General features: G+C 36.2%; 2 protein-coding genes and 1 non-coding gene across 3 annotated transcripts in view; all 3 read left to right on the plus strand.

Annotated features, from left to right (window-relative positions):
- LOC114096940 (phospholipid-transporting ATPase ABCA3-like) overlaps window positions 1-9,276 on the plus strand; it is a 136,170-nt gene extending 126,894 nt beyond the window's left edge. Inside the window, exons 26-30 of the mRNA XM_027940651.2 lie at window positions 4,582-4,769; window positions 5,355-5,525; window positions 5,901-6,091; window positions 8,679-8,752; window positions 9,136-9,276. Of these exons, the coding sequence (XP_027796452.2) occupies window positions 4,582-4,769; window positions 5,355-5,525; window positions 5,901-6,091; window positions 8,679-8,752; window positions 9,136-9,276 (765 nt within the window). The remainder of the gene's footprint in view (window positions 1-4,581; window positions 4,770-5,354; window positions 5,526-5,900; window positions 6,092-8,678; window positions 8,753-9,135) is intronic.
- Window positions 1,277-1,382, plus strand: LOC114097131 (U6 spliceosomal RNA). The gene has a single exon (XR_003583544.2). It is a non-coding gene; the product is annotated as a U6 spliceosomal RNA (small nuclear RNA).
- Window positions 9,277-11,178: 1,902 nt separating the features above from the next.
- The window catches only part of LOC114096939 (phospholipid-transporting ATPase ABCA3-like), a 119,992-nt gene continuing 113,336 nt past the window's right edge, over window positions 11,179-17,834 (plus strand). The window contains 3 exon segments of the mRNA XM_071605762.1: window positions 11,179-11,253; window positions 15,145-15,231; window positions 15,813-16,077. Of these exon segments, the coding sequence (XP_071461863.1) occupies window positions 15,172-15,231; window positions 15,813-16,077 (325 nt within the window). The 5' untranslated portion in view covers window positions 11,179-11,253; window positions 15,145-15,171.

Consider the following 17,834-nt stretch of genomic DNA (forward strand, 5'->3'; position numbering starts at 1 on the left):
TTGGTCACAGCAAAGTAAAAGGTGACTAAAAGACCAGTTACTATCTTTCAGCATATTGAAAATATTATTCCTCTCTTTTTTCCCTCTTGATTCCTTTGACTTCTGATAAAGTTATCTGTCACTTGGTCCTTTGAAAGTAGTGTTATTTTGGGGGGAGAGGGGCTTTTGGTATTTTCTCTTTGTCTTTGCTTTGCAGCACTCACACTATGGTGTATTGGAGGAGCAGATTTTATATTTATTGTTTGAAGATTTGTTGGCATTCTTTTATCCTACATTTCCTTCTTTGTTTTTTTTTTTTTTTAGAGAGAGAGAGAGAGAGAATTTTTAGTATTTATTTTTTAGTTATTGGCGGACACAACATCTTTGTTGGTATGTGGTGCTGAGGATCGAACCCGGGCCGCACACATGCCAGGCGAGCACGCTACCGCTTGAGCCATATCCCCAGTCCTCCTTCTTTGTTTTTAAAATATTTCTTCTGCTTTATTCTCTTTCTTCTTTCCTTTTATGAATCCAGTTATTTGTCAGATATCTTTATAATATTCTCCATATCTTTGCTTTCAGATTTTCCATATTTTATCTCTTTATACTGCCTTCAAGGTAATTTCTTCTGATTTTTTCCAATTCATAATGCTTTCTTCAACTATATCTAATCTTGTTAAATTCAGTCATTTAGTTTATGCAGTCTTTTCAGATATAGTATTTCTCATTTTTAGATGTTCTTTTATTTTAGTCAGCTAAGTGTATATGCTTTTTGTTGCTTAGATATTGTCAAATTTTTCATTTATTTTTTTAGCAACAGATCATGTTAAGGGTTTTAAGTGCATTCATTGTACTTTCAGGTTTTCTTTTGTGTTTAGAATTCTTCAGAATAAATTGGGAGACATTAAAATTAGTTTCTTATTTACTAAAATGAGTAAACATAGTAGTTTTCTCATGGGAGAATGCTAATTGCAATATCTAAGGTTATCAAAGAATTGTTTCTGTTGCCTGTCATTTCGGGTATTTGTCATTTTTGGTTACTTGTTAACTTGTGCACTGAATTATTCTTTTTTTTTTAACTCTTTTTTCCTCCCTCCCTCCCCCGCTCTCTCTTTCTTTCTTTCTTTCTTTCTTTCTGTTGGGGATTGAACCCAGGACCTTGTACATTCAAGGCAAGCACTTTACCAACTGAGCTATATCCCCAACCCCTGAATTATTCTTTGAATCTATGTTACGCTGCCTCTAAAACATTATATTTGAGAGTAATTTGAGACCTTTCAAAAAGAAGAGAGTTTGAGTGCTTGCTTCAGTAGCACATATACTAAATTTGGTATGATACAGAGAAGATAGCATGGCCCCTGTGCAAGGATGGCACGCAAATTCATGAAGTGTTCCATATTTTTAGGCCAGCCTACTGAGATGTTTTCCATCATCATTTAACCAGCAATGGTTCTAAAAGTTTTCCTTTTAATGATTGTATTAACTTTTGAGCTTAGGTAGTATTTTTTTTTCTTAAGGCTATCTTAGAGCACACTGGCTGAATGTTGGCATGTGTAGCAAAGTGTTTACTTTCTTTAAATAACCAACTCTGTAATAGTCCTTTATATTTCTAGCAGTCTATGTAGGTGTCTTCAGAGGAAGATTTTTTCACATTTATGGGGTTTCCTTATGTTTAGGGTGGTAAGAATCATTCCCCGCCCCTTTTACCCTAAAGTCAATGCAGATGAGGGTGGGTGGGTAAAGGGATGTTTTTAACTAGCATGATAGGTGTAGTCAGTTGTGTGGGAAGGTTGTTAGTATTCTTTTATTATGAATCTTGTTTAATACTGTCCATTAGCTCTCATGCCTGGTCAGTAAAATGCTTCAATTTTTTTAATAGAATCTGACTTGGTGGAGTGAGTTTGTTTGTTTGTTTGTTTTGTTGTTATTGTTGTTTTAAAGGAAAAGTAAATGCAGGATTGGGGGATTCTAACACGGGTCTTATGCATAGTGTTAGTCATACTGACTACATTAAACATCTAATTTTTACTTTTGTTCCAGGCAAACTGATAGGAGAAATATGCACCACCACAATAACTTCTCTGGCTTCAGAAAGCAGACTGTTGGGGTGACAAATACCTTTTGCCACTTTTTAAGTGGTCTTGGCCTCGGGAATGCCAACTCCATTATTTCAGTGGATGGGTGGGGAAATCAAGATTTCCCCCAAAATCTTTAGTAGGAAAAAGTGGGGTTTTCTTTGTTTTTATTTCCCCCCTTCCCCTTTTTGGCTTTTACTTTTAAATCTTAAATGTTAATATTTCAGGCCACAGGCATGACAGGCAATGACCAGATGAAGAACTTATGAAAAAGTGTTCAAAAACTCCTGAATTAGCTAACAGGCTTCTGAATGTGTCACTGTGGTCCACAGAGAAGGCTGGGGAAGGTAGCAAGGAGATGCTGTAACAGCTACTACAGCCTCAAAACAAAGTTGGTGTCTCTTTAGACTTTAAAATTATTCCTATGCAGTTCAAATAAACAAGAGGGTTTTCCATGAAGGGGGGAGAAGTTTGGGTTTTCCTCTGCTAGGGAGATGAACATTTTCAGAATTTTAGAGCATTTTAAATTTATAGTTCAGGATTTTCTGTCACACATTAGGTAATGTGGTGAAAGTTACTGCAAATTATATCTAAAGGTTTGGCTCAGTGCCTGGGTTAAACCCTCTTATCCTGAGAGGTATAATGAGTTAGCTTTCCTTTTATTTTAGTCTTTGACAGTAGTCTTTGGCAGAACCTTCACATATATTGTAAACTTATACAACACAGATTCATCCTTTGTATCCTTATCTCTTGAAATCCCTGATTATCATGGGAAGACTCTCCCAATAGATGCCTTTATTTTGGAAAGATTCTTAAATTTTCTTTCTAAGTCAAAACCAAAATTTATATTCCTCTAAATCTTCAAATGTCTTCAGGGCACACACGACTTTGACATTAGGATTATTAATGTATGCTCTTGATATTTGTTTAAAAAAATGTTTGACCTGTTAATTACTTATCTTGTCAGCACTTCTATGTTTTGAAATATGTTAAAGACCAGTGGAGGTAAAGGAAGGTAATCGTGGGGAAGGGGAGGATAGGGAAAGGTAACGCACTGGGGAATGAAATGGGTCAAACATTTTACATGCATTCATGAATATGTCAAAATGAACCATTAATTTGTGTAACTATAATGCACTAAAAAGTTAAAAATATTTTAAGGTATTTTATCAAGGCTGTTTTGTTGTTTTTGTCAAGGAATTTGACCTTATAAACCTAGTTATAAATGAACTGAAAAGAAGTGCTGGGTTTTTTTAGCTTTATGAATTTATTGATTAACTCATTCAATTTTCAGTCTTCTTTCATTGTGAGTTTTTATTAAACCATGATATCATTTGGAGTTCAGTTTCAAGTTTTCAAACACATTCTTGTAGAATTTTTTATTTTTTTTATTTCAAATTTAGTTGCATCATAGTTATGAGTTTTCAATGGGTTAAAGAGATATCAAAATATGTTTTGTATAGGATTTTTCAATGATTTCCTCAAAAGGGTTGTTCTGAAAAACTGAATCTAACATTCAAGAAAATGAATCTGTTTTCTTTTTAATAGCTTTATGAATTGACCTCTTAATCATTTATTTAACTCATTTATTACTCTTCCTTGTTTGAAAGTGGCCTCTTCAATATATTTCATATTGCTTAAAATATTTTGTAAGTTGTATTGAGTTCCCTTAACCCATGAATTAAGGGTTTACTCTTAGACATTCGTTTCAAATTTCCAAATGTATGGGAATTCTAAACATATTCATCATTCTCTGTACTGTATTAAGACTTTCTTTATGATTACTATGTGACTGAAATAAGAGTTAGGATCCCAACTCTGCTCAACTCTTTTAGGTAATTCTCATAAAGCCACATTACACACAAAAGAGAGATGTAGGACCCTGTTGATAAGCCATCCATCTATCATTACCAACAAAGAGTAGAATTTGAACAAACCTAACCTATGTATTGCAGTCCTTCTATAACAGTCTTTGATTTCCATATCCTGGCATCCTTTGAGATTGAACTCATGAAGACATATTATAGAAAATAAGACCCCACGAATCAAAAATGTTCATCTAATTATTACTTCCAGACTTATTACTATTAATTTTACATCTCTTTTGCTGCTTAGGGTAATCAGACTTCTTTCTTTTACAGGTTGAGTCATTGTTAGACTAACCTTTTTCTTTTACATTCCTCTTCAGATAAATATGTGCATGGTATATTGCTTTAATTTTTAATTATTTTAAATTTATTTTGGATCTGGTCTATGGTATATGATAGGAAGAAAACTTTGTTTTATGAAAACTTACCCTGAATGCATACGTTTTTGTACACTTACAATCCTAACACGTGACAGTAGCTTCTAACTCCGGTGAATCTGTAACCACTGAATGACAAGAAATTCCTTGCAAGAACTCTGTGAGGCATCAAACCCTCTTAGAGGAATGGCCTAGGGAACTTTAAGTCTTTTATGTCATCCATGATTATTCAATGCTCAATGAGATAATTGATTTATGTCCAATGCTGTTCTCTTCTTTTAGGTAAGGTCAAAAATTGGTTATTGTCCACAGTTTGATGCCTTGCTGGATCACATGACTGTTCAGGAAACGATGATAATGTATGCCAGGTTGTGGGGGATCCCTGAGAACAACATTAACTCTTATGTGAACGACATTTTGAAATTGCTAAATCTGCAACCCCATGCTAACAAGCGTACTCAGACTTTGAGGTGAGATACTATGCAGCTTAGTTTTTAGAGCCTCCCTGTGTTTGAAATACTCACATTAACCTGAGCTATACTGACAAACAAGGAATGACTGTGAAATAATAATTTTCCATGGTTTAGATGCTAGCAACAAAGCTGCTGAGATGAAATTCAAAAACCTTCTATTTGAATCGTAGCCATTGAGTTATAAAAGGCAGCACTCTTTCCCTATTTTGCTATGGTTTTTTGTCTCCCAAATAAGCACAGATATGAGATTCTTTGTTTTGGCCTGGCCACCATGTAATCCTGAGGAATTCCTAGAATAATGAATTTCACTAGTAAATATCATCGAAATGAATTAGGTACACAAAAGTCATCTTTCTATACTTCAAATGAAATGAGTTGATTTATATATCTGGATTTGTATCTCATGACTTGACAGAGTCACATATAGCTAGCATTTTTTTTTTGACTCTGCTGTTTCCTACAACTCAGTTTTGGGAAACCTTAGCAAATTGTTTCTTATAAATAACAGATGTATATTAAATTACTGATTTGTATGCCTTAATGTGCTTCTCCCACTTTTTCTCTCCTTCCTTGGCCATGAAGTGGAGGAAACAAACGTAGGCTGAGCACTGCTGTTGCCATAATGGGAAGACCCTTTGCTGTGTTCCTGGATGAGCCATCCACTGGCATGGACCCAGTAGCCCGGCGCCTGCTCTGGAACATAGTGACAAAGACACGTGAGAGTGGCAAAGTTATCATCTTGACCTCTCACAGGTGTGGCTCAGTGGGAAGTCTGGTTGAAGACTATGAAGTGTTGTAATAATTAAAATGGAGAGTTATTTGGGGACAAGAATACTGGACAATAAATTTTCCAAGTATGTGAGCTCCTTATGAATGGAATCCTAATGAAAGGAATAGCTGGAATCCTTATTTGGTTAACTAGTGAGGGGAAATTCAGGTATTCCATTTGAGGATTTGGTCCTCTGCTATTTTGAATTTGAAAATATCTTTATTTCCTGTGATCCTGATGACAGGCAAATGAAACTTCCATTTAAAAGAGAATCACAATATAGGAATGTTTGAATTACAGAATATCCTCCACTGGAGACGTTTTTAGCCTTACATTGTTCTGGTGTCTTGTTTTTCTAGTATGGAGGAATGTGAGGCTCTCTGTACCAGGCTGGCCATTATGGTGCAGGGAAAGTTCAGGTGCCTGGGCAGCCCTCAACACCTCAAGAATAAGTTTGGAGATGTTTATACCATGTTTGTCAAGTTCAAGACTGGTACAGACCAAAATATAATAGAGGATTTTAAAATATTTATTGCCAGTACTTTCCAAGGTAAGTCAGGTTGCCCTAATAACTTTGTTAGTGAAATGGTAAAGTCATATTTATTGTTCTTGCCATACATATATTTTGTATTTCTAACAACTGTTTGCTATGAGTTATTGCTACTTTCAACCTCCCTTCAATGAGTTCTTTTGGAGATTTATGTCCTTATAAGTCTTTTGTACCTGATTATGCTAAGAAGTTTGCAGGAAACAAAACAGAAGTTCACCAATCTCTTGTCATATGATTTATTATCTCATGTCATAAAATTTAAAGTTATAAAGATTGAGCATAATTTTTAACAGACATTTTACTTTTCCTTTTTTAATAACTTATTAATTTATTTATTCATTTTTATGTGGTGTTGAGGATCGAACCCAGGGCCTTGCACGTGCAAGGCAAGCACTCTACTGCTGAACCATAACCCCAGCCTGGAAGTTTGAGAATAATTTTTATTCTTTGAACATCATTTGTATTAGTCTGCCACAACTTCCACAACAAAATGTCACAGACTGAGTGGCCTAAACAACATTTGTCTTCTTACAGTTCTGGAGGTTGGCAGCCTACTAATAAAATGTCAGAAGGTCTAGTTACTACTGAAGCCTCTCTTACTTATAGGACTCTTTTCTATCCACATACATTTCTGGTGTATCTTCTTTTCTTAAAATGATACCAGTCATAGTGGAATAGGAGCTTCACCCTATGACTTCATACAAACTTAATTACCTCCATAAAGTCCCTGGGGATTAAGGCTTAATATGTACCATGAAAAGTCTTAAGGTATTTTGTCTTGTACTAAAAAAAAGGTAATTCTAGCCCTTTCTTGTCTTAGTCAGAACATAGTTTAAAAATGCAAAAAGATCTACCAAGTGTTTCTCTCTTCTCAAGAATCCTTTTCCTTCTGAGTAACAAATTCACTAAGCACTTTTTGCCAATATGGTACAATGTAAGATACGTGTCAAGGATTTCAGTCATTGTGGGTTTTCATCTTAGCTTTGTCAGGCTGAATAAAATGTAACAGAAATGTCTGTTATGAATTAGGTTAAGGAGTAGGAATTTTATCTTCTTTGCAAGGAAAAATGACATGATTGATTATACAGTAGAAATGGAGATTATAAAATAGATAAAAATAGATGGGGACTGGGGTTGTGGCTCAGAGGTAGAGGGCCTACTTGCCTAGCACATGTGAGGCACTGGGTTTGATCCTCAGCACCACATACAAAAATAAATAAAATAAAATCATTATGTCTATCTACAACTAAGAATATTTAAAAAAATAGATGGTAGAACAGTTTGTGTGGGAAGGTAATCAGTGGTCATTGTGACTATGATGTGCCTATAAAAAATGTCAAGGGTCAAGGTTTCAGTATGGTGGATTAGAAAAAAAAAATCACCTCTTTCTCCACAAGTTGGAAGCAAAACACTAGAGAGCAGTATTCAACAAGGTGGAAAGACTGGAAAAATGCTATAGTTCAATAGTGGACAGACAGAGACTTGGAGAAACCCAGATACTCTGGATAATAGAACAAAGGTTGAGAAAGAAAGCCTCATTACCAAGTGCACAGCAGCACAGCAAAGGGAAAGGGTAGTGGAGAAATTGAGACACCTAGTAAGCATGACTAGCACAGAAATTAGCACAGTGCAGAAAGGCAGCCTAAACATAACTGATCTGGAATCTACATAACAGGCTGATGCTGGAGAAATTGTTTGTACTTCTCAGAGAAGTATATAGACCAAAAATAAAAGCATTGGTTAGGAGAGACAAAGAAGGTATTGATTATATATTGATGAAGAGAACAATCCCTTCAAAAAGATATTATGATTAGAAATATATACTCACTAAATGTTGGAGCACCCAATTTTATAAAACAAACACTACTGGACATATAGGGAAACAGACCCTAAAACAGTAGAATTCAGTACCCTATTCTCACCAACAGATTATTCAGACAAAAAAACTAATAAAGAAACATCAGAGTTCAATTACAATATAGATCAAATATACTTAGTAGATATCTACAGAATATTGCAAACAGCTGTGGAAGTATACATAGTTTTTTCATCAGCTCATGGAACTTTTTCCAAAACAGATAAATATTTTATGTCGTAAAGTGAGTCTTAGAAAAATGCTTCAAATTTTTAAATAATTTCTTGGGTTTTATCATATCTTAATGGAATGGAACTAGAAATCAACAGCAATAGAAACTTCAGAAATTACACAAACACATGGAAATTGGATAATACATTTTTGAATGAACAGTGGGTCACTGAAGAAATCAGGGGAGATATTAAAAGATTCCTAGAATCAAATAAAAATGGAAACACAACATATCGGCATCTGTGGAATACAGTGAAAGCAGTACTAAAGGAAATTTATAGCTGTGAGCACCTCTACACTATAAAAAGAGAGATCCGAAATAAATAATGTAATGATGCATCATATCATGCATAGCAAAAAGAGTGGGTTATTGGATCATGCTCCCTTTTGTATAAATCCTGTATATTCATCTCCACCGTATATAACATTAAGTAAATGTAGCAATATTTAGCAGTTTTTAAATCTGTAAAATTATTCTCTTGTTCTGTTTTCCTTTCTTAGGTAGTGCCTTGAAGCAGGAGACTCAAGGGGTCCTTAACTTCTATATTCCCAGCAAGGAAAATAGCTGGGGAAAGGTGATGGGAGCACCCATACCCTTCTAACGCTATAGGCTAAGAGAGCACTAATGATGGGAAGTATTGGGGATTCTGTCAAGTATTTGGGATTCTGTCATCAGAGCCTTAAGGCTACTTTTCAAATACTCCTTGAGTTTAATGACTGATTTGGGCCCCCCAAATCGTACTGTTAACCCAACAAGAAAATGGGGACAGAGAACTCCCTCCTCTCAGCTTCTCAATTACCTATTTTTTTTTTTCTATTTATCATCTCTCACTTCTGTGGCTCTAGCCTTTATCATAAACTTTTGTTAAGTTGTGGAAGAGATGGGAGGCTCATCTGGGTTGAGTACTGGAGGGGAGATTGCAATGGTAACTACACATTTTTATCATTGTTGTTGAAGGTGTTTGGCATTTTGGAGAAAGCCAAAGAGCAATTCGATTTAGAAGACTATTCAGTCAGTCAGATAACACTGGAACAAGTCTTCCTGACCTTTGCTAATGTAGATAAACCAGCAGGTGGCTCTGAAAAGCAAGCACAATGAGATTCAGTTGCCACCGGTCACCTCCTGGATACATAAAGGAGCATTTCTCTGTGTGTATATCTTGGTGTAAATATAATTATGCAATAAAGAGTTCCCCAAAAGAGAAAGTTTGCCCGCTTCTTTGCAGATTTAGATGAGTGGCCTATATATCTCACATGCACAGATTTATAGCCATTAGGCGAACTATCCTATTTTCCGTCCTAGAAATATGAAAGAGCAGAATTTATCAGGGTGAGGACAAAGACTCCTATTCCTGAGTATTCTGAATATTTGAATAGAAACATGGAAAATAATGGTGCTGTCTTATGAGACAGTCTGAAGAGCAAGAACATCATATTTTAGCAGCTGGTTATGGATAAGAGGGGTTTAAATACACACGTTTATATTGTTTCAAAGATTAAGATGCAAGTTGGATTATTATTTCTAAAACTCAAACCAAGATTCTAAATTTGTAGCTGGGAGGACCGCAAGTTAAAAGCCAGCCTCAGCCACTGCAAGGCACTAGGTAACTCAGTGAGACCCCGTTTCTAAAATAAAATACATAAAGGGCTGGGGATATGGCTCAGTGGTTGAATGCCCCTAAATTCAATCCTCAGTAATCCCCCTGCCCAAAGAAAGAAAAACAAACAAAAAAAAATTCTATATTTGCAAGATATAATCTTTGCACCAAGAACGTTTGGAGTTAAAGAACAGAAAGAAAGAAAGGAAAAAACCCCATGATTTAAAAAGTGTTCTCTTTCCTATTCTCGGCCCACCTATAATTAAGACGGAAAGAAGAAGGAAATTGAAAGAAAACAGGGATCTCATTCTTTTTAGGGCCGATTGATTCCCCATAGGCTTCATGAGAAATGTAATTTCCCCACAGGATTCACGGTTAGATGAGCATACAGAAAGGACAGGCATAGTTGAAATGCAAAACGAAGAGTAAGAAGCTGCTCTACTTTAGGGTGTCTTGTCAAGATTTTTATATACTCAGTTGGTTATTGTAAGTAATAAAGTGATATTCCGAAGTTATTCTCTGTTCTATTTCTCTTGTCTTTAAAAAGGGAAAAGGAACCATTACCGGGTTATTAACAGGCTTCCACTCAAAAGCAAACAACCGAGGCACCTGCATTACTCAGTAAGAATCCGCACTCATGGGTTGGGGGGCAAAATGCCAAGGAACATCCTGGGAGAAGCTCCTTGTTTTACAGCGTTCCTCTAGCGCCCTCTCCTGTCAACTCTTGTCAGTTCAATAGTCCTGCTCCCATTTGGGGTTGAGGCAATAAATTCATACCCAGCACATTGCCAGAGTGAATTTGCCTTTTAACAGAATCCCGAACCTATGATTTTTGCAGCTGAGCTACTGGGGAGGTGGATGGAGTATGCCAAGAGAAGGGGGCACCAATGTACTTGGGGAAGACATCAGGATAATTAGAAAACTTGGGTAGGGAGTCCCACATGTTGAGTGGACAAGGGCTGAAGCAACATAGCGGGTGGAAGTTTGGGTAAAGCGCAGGCTCAGTAAAGGGACTAGGAAACAATGTCCTTTGCTTCTAGTGGGCTAGAGCAGCATAGTGGAAGCCGGTGGGCAAACAGGGACTGGGGAGTAGGCGCAGCCTTGAGTGCGCGCGCTGGGGACACCGAGCCCCGGCCCCCACACGTGCTACGCACGTCAGCGCTTTTGATTGGTGCACCGGCTGAGGCCACGCCCCTATTTGCGTCCGCATCTTTGATTGGTGCGCGAGGCCGAGGCAACGCCCCTGCCCTCGTCTGCGGAGGCGGGTTGTGAGCCCAGAACAGTTGGAGAGTGGGCCCTCGGGACCTTTCCTTCTCCTACTTGATTGAGTGGAGTTGCTCTGCTCTACCGCTGCTCCCGAAAGCACACGCTGTGGGAGCCGGAAGTCACGCCCTGTACGCGGACAGACTCACACTGGCGGGGTGTGAGAGGCGTCCGGCCTTGTGCCCCCACTTGTGGAGACCCACTTGTGAGAGACGGTGCGCATTCCTGTTGGACTTAGGGAAAGCGAAGGTTTGGGAGCTCGGTAGAAATTGGTTATGGTCCTTTTGCCGGCTGTAGGAGTCTCATCCAGCCTCGTCCGCAGTGGATGGAGATAACGCTCACACTCATCTCCACAGGGCCTGAGGCAGGAGATTGAAGCTAAGGGCAAAGTGCGGACGGAAGGGCGTGCACTGGGAGTGCAGGAATGTGAGGAGCCCAGAGTCTCAACTTTAAGGAATTCATGAGTACGTGCTCTCCTCCCAACCAAAACCACAAATATACACACAAAGCACTAGAAACCCAACCAACACACACGCCCTGAACAACCCGAATTAATCAGACTGATGGACTCAGGAATTTTATTTTGACTAGTTCACAATGTATTGGGGATGATTCAAATTTCTGACTCTTAGGAATAATCCTACCAGGACATTCTTGTATAAGGCTTTTACTAACCCCCCATATATATTTTTGTTCCTGTTAGAGTTAGATGAATACCAAGGGGTGTAATTAATTTTATTATAGGATAAGCAGGGCTTCTCAACTTTGGCACTGTTGTATTTTGTCGCATGGAATTCTTTGTTGCAGGATCCATTCTGTACAACTTCACATCCTCTACTTAGTTGATACCAGACATTGTTAAATGTCCACCGGATGTGAAGCAAAGCTGCCCCACTAGTTGAAAACCACTGGTTAACTATTTCACTTCTTTAAGAAATTGCTAAGGCATTCCTTGGACACCCACTAGTGATTGATGAGTCTTTTTTGCTCTGCATGCTCTCCAAAGGATTGACAACATTTTTTGACGTCACTGATTTAGCCATTGTCATGTGTGTGTCAAGATACCTTGTTTTAGTTTTCATTTATATTTCACTGATAGCTTATGATGTTAAACTATTTTTCCTGTTCAGGTTTTTTTCCCCCATTAAAAATTAATACTGGCTTGTAGCAGTGATTTATATACTCTGGATATAAATCTCTTGTTAGATATCTGTGTTAAAAATACTTTATTTCAATCTGTGGCTTTTTTTCGTTTTTCAAAAATTTAATTTTTTAAATTTCTTTTTAGTTGACAAAATGATTAGCATGTACAACGTGTTTTGAAATATGTATAATCGTAAAGTGGGCTAAATTAAGCATAATAAATGCAAACATCATATACTTTTTGTGGTGAGAACATTTAAACTTTAAATAACTTTTGAGAATATAGTGCATTGTTATTAGCTATAATCACCATGTCATATAATAGGTCTCTTGAATGTATTTCTCCTATGTAATTGAAATTTTATATTCTTTGACCAATATCCTTCTGACCCCCACAACACCCTTACCCCGCCCAGCCCCTGCTAATCTACAATTGCACTTCCTTACATTCCATGTATAAGTGAGATTGTGTGGTATTTGCTTGGCTTATTCACTTAACATAACTACCTCCAATTCCATACATATTAATAAATGACAGAATTTCATTTTTCTTTATAGCTGAATAATATACACATTTTTAATCCATTCATTAGTTGATGAGTGCTTATATTGATTATCTATATTGGATACTGTAATACTGCCATGAATGTGGGATTTTCAGATCTCTTTCATGTAATGATTTCATTTCTGTTGAATATAAAACTAGTTGTGAGATTGCTGGAACATGATAGTTCTAGTTTTAATTTTTGAGGAACTTTTGTACTGTTTTTTGATAATGACTGTATCTGTCTTTTTTGATAAAAGCCATTCTAATAGGTATGAAGGGATATCTCACTTTGGTTTTAATTTGAATTTCTCTGATATTATTTTTTAATAGACTTGTTAGCCATTTATATGTCTTCTTTTAAGAAATGTCTATTCAAATTATTTAAAAATCTGATTATTTGTTTTCTTTCTGTTGCGTTTCTTTTTTTCTTATCTACTTTGGATATTAACCCCTTTGAAAGTGTTTTTGTCCATGTTGTGGTCCTATCTTCACTCTGCCAATTGTTTCCTTAGCTGTGTAGAAGCTTTTTAGATTGGTGTAATTCTATTTATTTTTGTTTCCTGTGCTTTTTGGGTCTTGTCAAAAAAAAAAAAAACAGCCTTTGCCTTTTTCAGTATCCTTAAGCATTTTCTTTATCTTCTAGTAGTTTCATAGTTTCAGGTCTTACATTTACGTTTTAAATGCATTTTGAGTTTATCTTTATAACTGATGAGAAATGTAGGGTTTAGTTTCATGCTTCTGCATGTGGATATCCAATTTTCTTAGCACTACTTATTGAAAAGACTGTCCTTTCTCTAATGCATGTTCTTAGCACCTTTGTCTAAAATCACTTGGCTGTAAATGTGTGGATTTACTTCTGGGCTGTAGTCTGTGTGTCTGTACTTTTGGATACTTTGTGTTATATTTTGAGGTCAAGTAGTATAATGCCTTCTGATTTATTCTTTTTGCTAAAGATGGCTTTGGCTATTAAAAGTTGTGTGTGTGTGTGTGTGTGTGTGTGTGAGAGAGAGAGAGAGAGAGAGAGAGAGAGAGAGAGAGAGAGAGAGAGAGAGAGATACCATATGAATTTTAGGATTTTTTTTCCCAGTTCTTTGAATAATACCATTGGTCTTTTGATAGTGACTGCATTGAATCTGTAGATAGCTTTGAGTAGCCATACATGTTTTCTTGATTTTAGCTTTTATGGGCAGACATTTTAGATGTTGATTTGAGTCCTTATCATCTAGTTTAAGAAAGTAGCAATAGAGATTTTCTGTTTTTATGTATGTGTTATATTCAGAAAGAGTATTTGCAGGTGTAATTGACTCTAGCATCATGTTATTTTCTCCAGAGAAAATTGTTTTATGCCAGGCAGCTGAGGGCAACTGCAATCTAAAGATTGTGATGGTTTGAGGCTAGATTGCAATCCCTGCAAAGGCCAGTCTCCCTCAGGTTCATCTTTAATTATAAAGTGAAATCCTAATCTCATGTCTCACATATCTGGTCCTGAATTTGAACGCTCTTTCTCATAGTCCCAAGAATTCAATCTGGTGTTCAGGTTATATTGTTATTGTTAGAGCTGGGATTTTTATTTAAACAGTCTGATTTCAGATTCCTAGTATTAAACATAACCTGCTGTGCCATCCACACCATGAGGGATGGGTTTTATTTGTTTTGTTTCCTATTATACACCTTTACTAATAGGGCACAAATTTGCAGAACAAATGTTTATAAAATATAAAAATTAATCCATATATTAGTCCATAAATTAATAAGAACTAACTTTAGTTCATTTTTGCTGCTCTAAAAAAATGCCAAAGACTGCATGCATGGCTTATAAACAGAAATTTATTGCTCACAGTTTTGGAGGCTGGGACATCACAGGTTCATGTACTGGCAGATTCAGTGTATTGGGAGGTCCCTTTCCTGGTTCACAGATGGTGGTCTTTTCTTTATGTCTTCGTGTAGTGTAAAGGATGAGGGATCTCTCTGGGACCATTATTATAAGTACACTAATTCCATTCAAATCACATCCCAAAGTCCCTATTTTTAAATACTGTCAAATTGACTGTTAGGATTTAACGTGAATTTGCAGGGGACATAAACATTTAGTCTGTTGTGAATCCATTCATCTTAGCAATTTTGTTAGTGGCAGTCATTTCCAAACCTAGAAACTTGCCTCAATAACTCATTGATCTTTGTTTTGTATTTGACATTTTTTACATATTAGAATCTCCATAGATATTGAATAAATTAAAAATTAGGGATAAACTACTTCTCAAATAGTTCAAAAGCTTATTCTTTCTTATTGTCATCTTTAAAACTTGATTAGAAAATTAAGTGATTTAAATTTAATTTACTCTTTGAAAATACACATGTCATTAATCTTAATTTTCTTTTCATAAAAAAAAAAAAAACAACTTTGCTCCCTCCATAGAGTTGAACTTCCACTCCTTTTAGAAGAATGAATTTGTTTGGGTACAAAAAACTTATGATTCTTCTCTGGAAGAATTTTACTTTGAAGGTAAGTTGAATTGTTTATATTATTGTTGTATACACTATTGTATATACAGTACAAAGGCCACTGGGTGAAATTCTGACAACCTAATCACTAAATTTAAGTTTATATTGTTTTACTTTTCTTAGATCCAGGACTGGGGCTATCTGATCCAAACAGAATCTCCACAGAGTGAAATAAAAGCAGATTATAGAAAGGGGGAAAAAAGGCAATCCACAAAACTGCTACTATCATAGAGTAAAGCTGTGCTTATTGTCTATCTATTCTTTATTCAGTATCTTGTTAATATAAAAAAAATTAGCCACTGGGTATGGTGGTGCATGCCTGCAATCTCAGTAGCTCCAGAGGTTGAGACAGGAGGATGGCAAGTTCAAAGTTAGCCTCAGCAATGGTGAGGCTCTAAGCAACTTAGTGAGACCCTTTTTCTAAATAAAATACAAAATAGGGCAGGAGATGTGGGTTAGTAGTTGAGTGCCCCCGAGTTTAATCCCCAGTTACCCACCCTCCCCCCCCCAAATTAGCCATTTGCGTAGTACCTAATGATCTCTGAGGAAAATCAACATAATCTTGTTTTTTCACTCTTATAGAGGCGGAAACTTGTGGCTTTAGTTGTGGAAATAATTCTGACAATTTTATTTGGTATTATACTTTTGGCAATACGCAAGTTTATTATCATAAAGAAGATTGGACCTTTCAGTTACAATGCTCATCCCATCAATGATTTGCCTTCATTCATCAGATCTCCTGTCACTGTTTCTTATCCTTGGGAATTGGCTTACGTGCCTTCCAAAAGTATTGTGGTACAGAATATTGTTGAAAATGTGAAAAGAGATTTAAACACGAATTTGAAAGGTCAGAAATTAAGGTTTTCTGAAAAAGCATTATTAAATTGTTTTAGCAAAAACATATTTGTAATCTTTTTAATTGGGCATTCACCTTCGAAGGAAAACATTGTAGTATGATATTATAAACTTGAGAGTTAAATTTAAAAAATCGGGGGGAGGGGGGAAGAAGGACAATAGAATGAATCCAGACATTATTACCATGTGTGCATAAAGGATTACATGACTGGTGTGATTCTACAACATGTATAACCAGAAGAATGAGAAATTATACTCCATTTATGATGTGTCAAATGCATTCATCTGTCATCTATAACTAATTATAATGTAAAAATATTTTTAAAAAAGAATTACCATGAGTCAGCTATACCTCTCCTAGGTTTATATCCAAAAGGAAATGAAGTCAGCATACAAATGAGATATCTATCTCTATTGTGGTACTGTTCACAATAGCCAAGTTATGCAGTCAGCCTAGGTGCCTGTAAAAAAATTAAAAAATAAATAAATAAATAAATTTTAAAAATCGTTTTCCCCCCATGGAGCCAAGAACAGATGCTTACTATTAACCCTCTTCTTACACTGATTAATCTGAAGTTTCATATCATAACTTCTCATCAGCAGTAGTCCCTAAGGAACAATCACAGGTTTCTTTGATACCTTGTTTGTATCACAAAATAACATACCTGTTAGCATTTTGGACTAGAAAAACAATACTTTTTTTTTTCAAAACAAATTGGGTTATCCTTGATATCATCCCCAGCCCTTTCGAGACACAGTAGTGTACTCAGATTTGTGCTAGAATATTGGATACTCCCCCTGGCCATAAATTACCAGTATTAATAGCAAGTCCAGAGAAATCCACGTCCTGGTGAGTGCCCTGAGATTTGTGGAAATTGGTGAATGATTTTTAAAAGGGAAGAATAATGGCATCAGAGTATGAACTGGTCCTATGGAGTCACATCTGAAGCCGGAATGTGTTTAATTCATCTAATGATGGAATGCCATCAACCTTGGGGAATGGTTACATTGCTAACTAGAGGTCAGATTTGAAGTTTGGGCACAAAAAATAGTCCATGAGGCTGGATCCTTCTAGTGGCTGCCTCAAGTACATGCCTTTAAGAAAAATTATTGTGAATTCATGGCATCTCCCAGGCTAAACATTATCCAAGGGTCACCAGAATCAGGGTCACTTCCATAATTTGACTTCATACTTTCTTCCTTAAGCAAGGCTATTCCTTTGTTTTATGACACTTATAGGAATGACTCATTTTTATGCAAATGTAAAGCAAGTATCCAGCCAACACAGTCACCTAAATGCAGATGTTTTACAGGATGAAATACTCACCAAGGTCTCATGTTTCCTAAACAGAAAAACCACTAAGATGGAAGATAATTCTTTGGAGTTGAGTTTTGTTATGTTTATAAAATTGTTTGTAAAAAAAATGAATGGAGAAAAGTAGCTAAAGGAATTGACTTTATGATAGTCTTTGTGAGATACAGAAATGGTGACATACCTTGCAGTCCAGGTGACAAGTGTGGCAGAGTGTACTTTGGGAGTAGGAACTTTGGAAGCATGAGATAGTACTTGTAATGAGGATGATGGTGCCATTGGAAAAATTGTGACAGTCAAGTCTTTTAAATTTTAGTAATGAAACTTCATAGACCTTTATTTTCATGCTTGGGCTGTTAGAATTCTTTGGTATCCTGTTTACTCCTAGTAAGATCTTTAGCATACACAAATGCCTATACAGATATGTTAAATGACTG

Source organism: Marmota flaviventris, chromosome 19, assembly GCF_047511675.1.
Source record: "Marmota flaviventris isolate mMarFla1 chromosome 19, mMarFla1.hap1, whole genome shotgun sequence".
NCBI lineage: Eukaryota > Metazoa > Chordata > Mammalia > Rodentia > Sciuridae > Marmota > Marmota flaviventris.